At 39.6% G+C, this 12,133-nt stretch overlaps 2 protein-coding genes across 5 annotated transcripts; one reads left to right on the top strand and one right to left on the bottom strand.

The window, feature by feature from the left end:
* Window positions 1-3,204, top strand: LOC104720752 (subtilisin-like protease SBT3.10). Its single transcript, XM_010438633.2, has 10 exons — window positions 1-84; window positions 174-265; window positions 366-463; window positions 563-718; window positions 799-1,466; window positions 1,548-1,618; window positions 1,721-1,957; window positions 2,033-2,147; window positions 2,226-2,418; window positions 2,509-3,204. The coding sequence occupies exons 1-10, from the start codon at window positions 1-3 to the stop codon at window positions 3,078-3,080; spliced, it is 2,286 nt and encodes a 761-aa protein (XP_010436935.1). The 3' UTR covers window positions 3,081-3,204.
* Window positions 4,228-12,014, bottom strand: LOC104720741 (subtilisin-like protease SBT3.8). 4 transcript variants are annotated; one of them, XM_019234519.1, is made up of 11 exons: window positions 11,724-12,014; window positions 11,336-11,371; window positions 11,154-11,245; window positions 10,968-11,065; window positions 10,675-10,830; window positions 9,900-10,576; window positions 9,725-9,813; window positions 9,394-9,642; window positions 9,188-9,302; window positions 8,917-9,109; window positions 8,195-8,836 (listed from the first exon to the last, which is right to left on the bottom strand). In XM_019234519.1, exons 3-11 carry the CDS (start codon window positions 11,174-11,176, stop codon window positions 8,265-8,267), a joined length of 2,172 nt encoding a protein of 723 aa, XP_019090064.1. In that variant the 5' UTR covers window positions 11,177-11,245; window positions 11,336-11,371; window positions 11,724-12,014; the 3' UTR covers window positions 8,195-8,264. The 4 variants fall into 4 exon arrangements, with proteins under 4 accessions (XP_019090060.1, XP_019090065.1, XP_019090064.1 ...); XM_019234515.1 differs by lacking the exons at window positions 8,195-8,836; window positions 8,917-9,109; window positions 11,724-12,014 and adding exons at window positions 4,228-4,905; window positions 4,989-5,181 and having other exon boundaries at window positions 11,336-11,460; XM_019234520.1 differs by lacking the exons at window positions 8,195-8,836; window positions 8,917-9,109; window positions 9,188-9,302; ... (6 more) ...; window positions 11,336-11,371; window positions 11,724-12,014 and adding exons at window positions 4,228-4,905; window positions 4,989-5,181; window positions 5,263-5,377; ... (5 more) ...; window positions 7,225-7,316; window positions 7,384-7,496.

Genomic DNA, 12,133 nt, shown 5'->3' with positions numbered 1-12,133 from the left:
ATGGGCCAAACCATAATTCTCTTGTCATTATTTCTGTCTATAGTTTTGAATGTACAGATCAGTTTCGCCGTTGCTGAGAGAAAGGTAAATGGTATTCATGAGAGATCTCTCTTGATCAGGCAACATAACCATATTGAACATTGACTATTGTTTTTTGCTTTGTGATCATATAGGTTTATGTAGTTTACTTGGGAGAGAAGGAACATAACAATCCTGAGTCTGTCACTGAATCTCACCATCAGATCTTGTGGTCACTTCTTGGAAGGTATGATTTAGTACTTCTACTTAACAACTTTTGGAAGAAAGAACACATATGTCGAAAGATCGAAGATAGTTTACTTACTTGAGTCATTGTCATGTTTCAGCAAAAAGTCTGTCCATGATTCAATAGTGTACAGTTATAGACACGGTTTCTCAGGCTTCGCTGCCAAGTTGACAGAGTCACAAGCCCAACAAATTTCAGGTAGTTATAGAGCTGAACTCTTCTCTGTTTCTTGATATGACTAAAACCAAATATTTACTTTTTTTTTTTCTGAAAAAATCAATGTCCTATCGTGAACAGAACTGCCTGAAGTAGTACAAGTCATACCAAATACATTATACGAAATGACAACAACAAGAACTTGGAATTACTTGGGCTTATCTCCAGGAAATTCAAACGGTCTCCTACATAAGGCCAACATGGGATACCAAGTAATCGTTGGAGTCATCGACACAGGTATGTATGTGCGTATATAAAATGTGTTTGATTCTCTTAAAGACAAGTTTACTAATAGAAAGCATCAAACACGGTTATAGGAGTATGGCCAGAGTCTGAAATGTTTAACGACAAAGGCTATGGACCTATACCAAGCCGTTGGAAAGGCGGATGCGAATCTGGAGAATCATTCAACGCCTCGATTCATTGCAACAAAAAGCTGATAGGAGCCAAATACTTCGTTGATGGCCTTGTTGCCGCGGCTGGAGTCGTGAATAGAACAGAGAACCCTGAGTATCTTTCCCCGAGAGACTTTAGTGGTCATGGCACGCATGTTGCCTCCACCATTGGTGGTTCTTTTCTTCCTAATGTAAGCTACTTAGGCCTCGGACAAGGAACTGCAAGAGGAGGTGCTCCAGGTGTTCATATAGCTATTTATAAGGCATGCTGGCTTCAGATAGGGACATGTACAGGAGCTGATGTCTTAAAAGCAATAGATGAAGCTATCCATGATGGTGTTGATATTTTGTCACTCTCTTTGCAATCTAGTATTCCTTTATTTCCAGAAACGGATATGAGGGAGTTGACCTCTGTGGGAGCATTCCATGCGGTTGCAAAGGGAATTGCTGTTGTAGCTGCAGCTGGTAATGCTGGCCCTACGGCTCAGACCATTTCGAATGTAGCTCCTTGGATCTTGACGGTGGCTGCAACCACTCAAGACCGTTCCTTTCCTACAGCCATAACACTTGGGAACAATATAACAATACTGGTATAAATATGTTCTGTTTTTTTTTTTTTTTAATATAAACTAAATCCTAGTGCTGAAACATTCCTCTTTGTCTAATGTTAGGGTCAAGCGATCTTTGGAGGTCCAGAACTCGGTTTCGTTGGTCTTACTTACCCAGAGAGACCACTTTCCGGGTAACATTGAATAACATACACAATGTTTTGATCATTTGCTTGTTCAAGACGTTAAACCCGCGAGATTGCGTATTTGGACCTGATGTAGCTTTCAACTTGCAGTGACTGCGAGAAGCTCTCTGCTAATCCCGACAGTGCAATGGAAGGCAAAGTTGTGTTGTGTTTCACAGCAAATAAACCAACAAATGCTGCTATAACCGCAGTAATAAAAGCCGGTGGCCTCGGGTTAATCATTGCAAGAAATCCGACCCACTTGCTTAGTCCAACTCGTAACTTTCCATATGTTTCCGTAGACTTCGAGCTCGGAACTGACATTTTATTTTATATACGCTCCACAAGGTATACTTTCGAAATGATCACAATCTCTTTAACAAACATATTCAACTTAACATTTTGAGTTTTGTTTTTTATTAGATTTCCCATTGTAAATATAGACGCTTCAAGAACACTTGTTGCACGATCCGTGTCGACCAAGGTAGCAACTTTCTCATCAAGAGGACCCAATTCAGTTTCTCCTGCAATTCTTAAGGTAGCATCAGACTATTTTCTATACATTTCTAACCACTTAAAGTTTCTCTGTTTTATAACCGCTACTCTTTTATGGCAGCCGGATATAGCAGCACCTGGTGTGAACATACTAGCAGCTATTTCTCCAAATAGTTCTATAAACGACGGAGGATTTGCTATGATGTCAGGAACATCAATGTCTACTCCTGTTGTTTCAGGAGTTGTAGTGCTCCTCAAATCATTACACCCTGATTGGTCTCCTGCTGCTATTAAATCAGCTATTGTCACTACAGGTTCTTATTATCTTCAACGTGTTATTAGATTGACTAGTAAGAATTTAATAAGAACATACTGATTCGCGAGAACATGTTTTTACGTTGCAGCTTGGAAAACAGATCCATCAGGAGAGCCAATTTTCGCAGACGGGTCAAGCCGCAAGCTAGCTGATCCGTTTGATTACGGAGGAGGCCTCATAAATCCAGAGAAAGCTGTAAATCCAGGTCTCATATACGACATGACCACAGATGACTACATCTTGTACTTGTGCTCTGCTGAATACAATGACATTTCTATTTCCCGAGTCCTCGGCAAAGCAACAGTTTGTCCTAACCCCAAGCCTTCTGTTCTTGATCTCAACTTGCCTTCCATCACAATCCCAAATCTTAGAGAAGAAGTCACTTTCAAAAGAACCGTCACTAACGTTGGACCTCTGAAATCAGTATACAAGGTTGTAATTGATCCTCCAACGGGCGTTACTGTGACTGTAACGCCAACGGAACTATTGTTCGACTCTACAAATACAAAGCTATCTTTCACTGTTCGAGTCTCGACCACACACAAAGTGAACACTGGTTACTACTTTGGAAGTTTGACTTGGACTAACGATTTGCACAATGTAGTCATCCCTGTATCTGTAAGAACACAGATCTTACAACGATACTATGATGAAAACTAAGCCGAAAACCAAGTACAATTGATAAATAATACTACAATATTGTTGTGTTGAAGATTATGTAAAGAATACTATTGATAAATAAATAATACCATTGTCTAAGTTTTGTTGTTTTTAAATCGGTAAATGAGATCTTCAATACTCACGGATGAGGTGATCAGCAGGATTCTTCTGAGCAAGGCCATAGTTAAACAAATCTGGTAGCTTTTTTGGTCACTTCTATGGAAGAGTTATTTTAGCTCAACCACACAAAAAAAAACCCTGAAATCTTCCTCACTAGTTAGCAGATCAAGAACCACTACTGATCAAGGAAGATTGCATGAAAATAAATAGAAACTAAAAAAAAACATACCTAATAAAAAAATCTGATAAGAAATATACAAGAATACAAAGTAGAAACTTCACAGTTAGTAATCGAAGTTACATAAGTTAACTACTTTGAATCATAGAATTATACTAATGGTTAGTAACGTTTAGCTTTCATCGTAGTAGTTCTCCAGAAGTTATTCGTTTTTCCTTTTCTTTTTAAAAAGGGTTTAAAGTAGGTTATTTGTCGATTCAGGAAGTGACATAACTTCTGCATTAATTAAATCCAAGCTCAAACAATTAGAAACATATACAGGTCTGAAGAAGACTTCCCCTGCAGTGAATTAAAAAAGTGTAATATCTGATTATGAAAAATATAAAAAAGGTAATGGTACAAGTTGTGTTCGGCTGAAGTAGTCATATTAGACTCTGAAGCAGCTGGCTAGACGCCCAGCCTCGCCAGAACACAACCGGCAGGCCACATCTAGAGAACTCGATTCCAGAACCAGACCACTTGAACCAAATTTACCGTACCAATACCCTTAAAGCCTCCACTCGGATTACAAGCTCACGTTACCAAGCTCGGCAACAGATCATGCCTCTTCTCTATATATATGTAGCTCTGTTTTTTTTGGCTTCTTTCGATGTGGGACTTATATAAGTTTTCATAACCCAATCAATTTCCCAATCATATTATATGTGTGTATTTAAATGGAACATGGTTACAAATGGGAATTAATGACGATTGACGAATACAAAATAATTATTAACTTTTCACTTGAAAATCAAGTTTTATTTTAGTTCTAATTTTTATATTGAACCAAAAAAAATATGTGTACCTTGATCAAGTTTTGTATTGAAGTTTGGCCGCTCAAATTTGATGTAAAATTAAATCACAAATTCACTTTCATTCAGTGTACAGGTTAGTACAAATGGTTACTTTTGTTGGTTTAGTTCTCATCGTAGTAGTAAGGCAGAATTTGCGTTCTCACAGACAAAGGAATGGTGACATTGTGCTCAGAGTCACCCCAAGTCAAGCTTCCAAAGTAGTAACCTGTGTTGATTTTGTGTGTGGTCGAAACTCTGACTTTAAAAGAAGCCCGTTTGGTTGTAGAGTTGAACACTAGCGTCTCCGGGGTCACAGTCACTTGGATGCCCAATGGTGGTTCAACCATTACTTTATAGACCGAGTTTAGTGGTCCAACGTTAGTGAGGGTTCTGGTGAGAGTCACTACGTCTTTGAGGTTTGGGATTGTGATGGAAGGTAAGTTAAAATCAAGAACAGATGGTTTGGGAATGGAACAGGCTGTTACTTTACCGACAAGCTGAGAGATCGATGACTCATTGTAACCAGCAGAGCACATGTAGAGAATATAGTCTTCAAGTCCTAGGTCATACACCAGACCTGGTTTTGCAGCTTTCTCTGGATTCACAAGGCCTCCACCATAGTCAAATGGATCAGCTAGCTTCCGAGGTGACCCTTCAGCAAAAATCTTCTCACCAAATGGATCTGTTCTCCAAGCTGCAGAGTAAAGACGAGTATCGAGATTAGTATGTTCTTGCTTTGTCTCTCTTTTTCTAGCATTGGATGAAGAAGGAAAGAACCTGTAGTGACAATAGCTGATCTAATGGCGGCAGGCGACCAATCACGGTGCCGAGCTTTGAGAAGTGCAACAACTCCTGATATTACAGGAGCTGCCATTGACGTTCCAGACAATATAATGAATCCTTGGTCGTTGAAAGTTCTATTGGTGGATGTAGCCGCTAATATGCTCACTCCTGGTGCTGCTATATCCGGCTACATTGCAATATTCATGTGATTTAAAACATCTTGAGGCAAAATAATCTAATAGGTCTGAAAAAAAAAAACAGAACATACTTTGAGGATGGCAGGCTCAATTGAGTTAGGGCCTCTTGATGAGAAATCTGCAACCTTTGTACCTACTGGTTGTCCAACAAGTGTTTTAGAAGGTTTTATCTTCACAACAGGCGATCTGCAAATTACAAATCCATCAGCCTTGTGTATCATCACATTGAGAGTTGCGCTGATCATTGTTTTTTCACAGTTCATTTTTTCATACCCTGTGGAACGTATGTAGAAAAGTATATTTGTTCCCAGCTCGTAGTCAACAGCAACACAAGGGAAGTCATCTACACATGGTGAAAGATTGTCGCCAGGGTTTCTTGCAACAATTAAGCCAAGACCACCAGCTTTCTTGACATAAGACACGGCACTTGATACTGTGGTGTAACGTGTTGATGTTGTGAAGCACAACACGACTTTGCCGGCCATTGTACGATTGGAATTGAAGAATAGAAGCTCACAGGTACTGTAAAGAGTGTGATGTCATAAAACTGATGTATTCTGTACAGAAAGATTTGGATAATACTAAAAAAACTATGATCTTACCCAAAAAAACTTTCGTTGCTATTCCCTGGATTCTCTGGGTAAACCAAGCTAGTGAAGCCAAGTTCTGGACCAGTGTACATTGCTTGACCCTGCAATACAATGGTCACAATAAGTTACAGAACATCAAACACTATGTTTTGAAAACATGATCTTGTTGTTACCAATATTGCTTTATTGTTCCCAAGTATAATAGGTGTGGGAAAGGACCGGTCTAAAGTCGTTGCAGCCACGGTCAAAATCCAAGGAGCTGTGTTTCCTACAGTCTGAGCCGCAGGGCCAGAGTTACCACCTGAACAAACAACTGTGATACCCTTCAAAACGGCATGGAATGCTCCCGTAGCTATCGCAGCGCGAATATCAGTTTCAGGGTAGTAAGGAAGACGATAGCCGATAGACAAGGACAAAACATCAACACCATCATGCATAGCTTCATCCATAGCTTTCAAGAGGTCAGCAGATGAACAAGTATTTATGTCTAAATCATCAAGATACCAACAAGCTTTGTACATTGCTATACGAGCACGTTGTGCCCCACCTCTTACAGTCCCTCCAGCTAAGCCCTTGTAGCTTGTATTTGGGACGTATGAACCACCCGCTATGGTGGCGACATGCGTGCCATGACCGCTATGATCTCTAGGGGAAATGAAGTCAAGTGATTCCGTGGAGTTGAAGCTTTCGTGCGTCACAAGAAAACCATTGATGAAGTACTTGGCTCCTATAAGCTTTTTATTGCAGTGAGAGGCGTTGAACATCTCCCCTGCTTCACAGCCTCCTTTCCAGTGGCTTGGTACGGGTCCTATCCCATTGTCATCGAAGACTCTAGATTCTGGCCAAACTCCTGCAATCTCATAAAATGATTTCTTAGTTGGTTGAGATGCTATGATAAAGGAAAACAAAAGTAACAAGAGATTTAAAACCAGTGTAGCAAAGAAACATATGCACAAATACCTGAGTCCACAACACCAATGATACTTTCTTCACCCATATTAGTGTCATTTAGAAGATTTTTCGGATTAGCGGCGGAAAGGCCTAAGTAGTCCCAAGTTCGAGTTGTTGCCAGTTCATGGAAACTATCCGGGGTGACATGAACAACTTCAGGTAAATCTGTTTTCAAAGAGCATTAGCAATGAAAACGATTTTACATGGGTTTGTTGGGACAGATTAAGATGTCTTCATGTTAAAAAATGCCTTATGCTTCTGTTTCCTTTAAAGCCAAGAAAATGAAAGACTTAAAACTAGGAACCTGCTTATCTTCTTGGCTTGGGACTTGGTAAGCTTGGCTGCAATACCGGAGAAGCCATGTCGGTAACTGTGCACCAAAGAACTATGGGCATCCTCTTTACTGTAACATGGAACACACCAACGAAATCTGAGTAATATTTTGAGACACTGTATTATTTAACTTTAGAAAGATTAATTTTCCTGCCATACCTTCCAAGAAATGACCACAACATCTGATGATGAGATTCCGTGACAGACTCAGGATCATCATGTTGCTTCTCACCTAAATACACTATATGAACCTATTGAAACAAAACCAACTTTGTTAATCTAGGGGCTAAAAAAAACATTTATATAATTGTCGAGTACCTTGCTCTCAGCACCAGCTTGTGCCACGAAAGTGCTCTGCCCGTTGAGAATTATTACTAGGCTTAATACCACAAAACTTAAGGTTTTGCAACTCTTCATTCCAAAAAGATGTAATTTACTTGAAGCCTAATAAATATCGAGGAAGATGAAGCATTTATATAGATGTCTACTCAAGAAGATTTTGACCAAGAATGTTTCCATTACTTAGAATTGTTCTGACTTTTGCTTGTTTGAATCTCCTAAGTTTCATCATATAGTCAGAATATAAAACCCACACAGATAATCTAAAGAATATATCAAGCCGTACGTGTTGCTTAGTCAACTAGTGATGGATCAAACACACAAATCATATGGAGATATTGTAAAATACAGCAAGCAATGAGGAAATTTACTTGGTATATGCAGCTAATTAACCGATTGGGTTGACTCTCTTGTCCATGCTCAAACAATTAAACTTGAGGTGTAAGCATGCTAGAATTAGTATGCATTTTGACCAAAGAAACGCGTTGTTAGCCATGCTTCATGCTGTTTCGTCGTTAGCTCTACAGAAATCAGAAAAAGTCTACTGAAATACAAATTTGGTGAAAGTTGATTTCAGAGAGCTAGCTCTATGCAACAATCATCAGTTTCAGAATGGTGATTTGAGAGCTATAAAAACTCGCCTCTGCTAAATCAGCTTTCAACAAGTATGAAGTTCATGAATGTGTCACGTCGTCTTGAACATGTAGCTTTTCCTTGAAGGGATAGATCCATGTGTATCTTGTATGATCATTACCAAATCACGAGATAATTTTCAAAGAATATATTAAGAGAGCTCCAAAAATGTGGATTATACAGTATTAAATACGAAGCTCACAAATGGTTAGTCACTGTTTATAGGTTCAATTTTCGTCGTAGTAGTTCTGCAGAATCTGCGTTCTTACAGATACAGGAATTGTAACCTTATGCACATTGTCACTCCAGGTCAAGCTTCCAAAGTAGTAACCTGTGTTGATTTTGTGTGTGGTTGAGATTCTGACTTTAAAAGAGACCTTTTTGGTCTTAGAGTTAAACACTAGTGTCTTTGGCGTCACGGTCACTTGAAAACCCAATGGTGACTCAATCTTTACTCTATAGACCGATTTGAGTGGTCCAACGTTAGTGAGAGTTCTGGTGAGAGTGACTTCGTCTTTGAGGTTTGGGATTGTGATGGAAGGCAAATTAAAATCAAGAACAGATGGTATGGGATTTGAACAAACTGTTCCTTTTCCGACAAGCTGAGAGATTGATGACTCGTTGTAACCAGCAGCGCACATGTAGAGAACATAGTCTTCAAGTCCCAAGTCATACACAAGACCTGGTCTTGCAGCTTTTTCAGGATTCACAAGGCCTCCACCATAGTCGAACGGGTCAGCTAGCTTCCGAGGTGACCCTTCAGCAAATATCTGCTCTCCAAATGGATCTGTTCTCCAAGCTGTAAAAAATAAATGCTTACTAAGATTAGTATGTTCTTGTGGAGGTTAACTTGATAGATTAGATGAAGAAGATGAGAACCAGTAGTGACAATGGCTGATCTAATGGCAGCAGGAGACCAATCACGGTGTAAAGCTTTAAGAAGCGCAACAACTCCTGAAATTGCAGGAGCCGCCATTGATGTTCCTGACATCATATTGAATCCTCGGTCGTTGAAAGTGGTATTGGTGGTTGTAGCCGCCAATATGCTCACTCCTGGTGCTGCCATATCCGGCTGCATTACATACAACATTAGAACACAACATGATTGTTTGAGGAAAGAAAAAAGAGCATGTAAATGATTCTAGCATACTTTGAGGATCGCAGCTGCAATCGAATTAGGTCCTCTTGATGAGAACGTTGCCACCTTTGTTCCCACTGGTTGTCCTGTGAGTGTTCTAGAACGTTGTATCTTCACCACAGGCAATCTGAAAACCACAGTTCAGGTGACACATAGTCTCAAATACGGTGTTGCTTACTTTCTTATAAATTCTAAGTGGTGAAGATATAGTATCATACTCATTGGACCGTATGTAGAGAAGTATATCAGTTCCAAGCTCCCAGTCAACAGCAACACAAGGGAAATCATCTAGACATGGTCGGATAACATAACCTGGTTGTCTTGCGATGATTACGCCAATACCACCGGCTGTCTTCACCGAACGTGCAGCACTCGATGCAGAAGCACTGTAAGGTGATGTTGTGAAACACAACACGACTTTACCCACCATTGTAAGATTAGAATTCACGGAGAGTTCCTCACAAGTACTGCATTACAAGAACCAGAGGATGTCAGAGTATTTTATCTTATTCATATTGCAAGATATGTTGAAGACTGACTGAACATTACCCAGAAAAACTTTGTTCGCTCTTCCCTGAGGTCTCAGGATAAACCAAGCTGGTGAAGCCAATTTCTGGACCTGTATACATTGCTTGACCCTACAGTATAGTGGCCAAACTCACAATCAAACACAGTTTGTAATCTGAGTAGAACAATTAATAAAGAGTGAATATCTTGTTGTTACCAATATGACTTTATTATTGCCAAGTGTAATAGGTGTGGCAAAGGAACGGTCTAGAGTAGTTGCAGCCACAGTGACAATCCAAGGAGCTGTGTTTGTCACGGTCTGAGCCTCAGGGCCTGAGTTACCACCGGCACAAACAACAGTTATACCCTTTAAGACTGCATGAAAAGCTCCAGTAGTTATCCCATCGCGGATATCAGTTTCGCCATACAAAGGAACATCAGAGCCTAGAGAGATTGACAGAACATCAACACCGTCATGCATAGCCTCGTCTATAGCTTTCAAGATGTCAGCTGATGAACAACTCATTATGTCTTCATCATCCAGATACCAACAAGTCTTGTACATTGCTATACGAGAACGAGGTGCTCCACCTCTCACAGTCCCTCCAGCTAAGCCCTTGTAGCTTATGTTGGGCACGTATGAGCCACCAGCAATGGTGGCAACATGTGTGCCATGACCATCATGATCTCTAGGAGAAATGAAATCAAGTGATTTTGTGGAGTTGAAGCTTTCGTTGTCCGCTATAAAACCATTGATAAAGTACTTGGCTCCTATGAGCTTTTTGTTACAGTGAGAAGAGTTGAAAGCTTCTCCTGATTCACATCCTCCTTTCCAGTGGCTTGGCACCGGCCCAATCCCATAGTCGTTAAATACTTCAGATTCAGGCCATACTCCTGCAACCAAAGAGAACATCTTAGTCATAGAGACATTAAGAAGAGGAATCACAAAACCAACACGAGACTTACAGAAATGTACAAGTAAATGCTCATACCTGTGTCAATAACACCAATGATACTTTGTGCACCCATATTAGTTTCATCTAGAAGATTCTTTGGATTAGCGGCAGAAAGGCCTAAGTAATCCCAAGTCCGAGTTGTTTTCAGCTTGTAGAAACTATCCGGTATGACATGAACAACTTCAGGTAAATCTATTGCCGAACAGCATCAGCAATGAAAAAAAAAAAAAAAAGATCAGACAGGCTTGTTGAGACAGTTGATATAATTTATATTCTAATTTCTGATTTTTGAAATGCCTAGACAAAATGTGAGAATAAGAATTGAGTACCTGCTATCTTCTTGGCTTGAGACTTGGTAAGCTTTGCCGCAAAACCGGAGAAACCATGTCTGTAACTATACACCATTGAATCATGGGCATCTTCTTTACTGTTAACATTGAAAAAAATGCAAGAAATCTAAGTAACTTGTTTGAGACATTATTATACGTGAGAAAGAGAAACTACCCTTTAGATACCTTCCCAGAAGTGACCATAACATCTGATGATGTGATTCCGTAACAAAATCCGGATCATCATGCTGCTTCTCACCCAAATGCACTATATGAACCTATTATTGATTATCAGAAACAGAACTATGTTAGGTCTCCTCTTATATGTTCTCTGATGAAAAGAACTACCTTTTATCATTCTCAACTACCTTCCTTTCAGCACTGCCTTGTGCCACAAAATTTCTCTGCACATTGAGAAATATTACCAAACTCAGTACCAAAGCAATTGATGTTCTGTAATTCCTCATTCCAAATCACAAAGTCAAAGAGAGGTGTTAACACTAATGAAGGAGAGGAGAATAAAATGTTTATAGATATCTCCTAAAAGACGTGTTAAGGCCAAGAATGTTTCCATTTTCTTGGAATTGTTCCCAAGTTTCATCATAGTTTATAATTAAAACCCTAGTTGCTAACACACAAAATCTAAAAGAATATATCAGGATGTGTCTGTGTGTGCTTAAGTCAACTAAAGTATAGTTTATTGCAATGTATGAAGCATAAAAAAATCAAACAGGGAAAATGAGATGGGTGATTAACCTCAACAACAGAACAAGTAAGCCTCCCCTAGGATATGATTCTTGCTCAATGTCGCTTTTTTGGCTAATTTTAGAGCTTTACATGGTATGTTCCATGCTTTTTCTGGTGTTCCAAGCCAAAACATAGCTTCACAATGCTCTCTTCAACAATCATCTTTCTTGACAAATCAGAAAAATCCTTAGCTAGAAATAAAGGATCGAGATTCGAGGCCAAGACTTGAGTCTTCGGCGGCCGATAAATTTCAGCGCCGGAGATAATGAGAACTACGACGGTGAGAAAGAAGAGATGGAATCGTCGTCAGAGAGTGGTGAAGAATGTTTGTTGTTCATTGGTCTCGGCCTTATTAGATTAATAATGGGCTTCTATGACCCAATTGTACGCTCACGAACAATCATAGTGGACTGAACCTA

This window comes from Camelina sativa, chromosome 2 (genome assembly GCF_000633955.1).
Source record: "Camelina sativa cultivar DH55 chromosome 2, Cs, whole genome shotgun sequence".
In the NCBI taxonomy this organism is placed as follows: domain Eukaryota; kingdom Viridiplantae; phylum Streptophyta; class Magnoliopsida; order Brassicales; family Brassicaceae; genus Camelina; species Camelina sativa.
The sequence above is the reverse complement of the archived record's forward strand: the minus strand, read 5'-3'. Positions and strand labels throughout refer to the sequence as shown.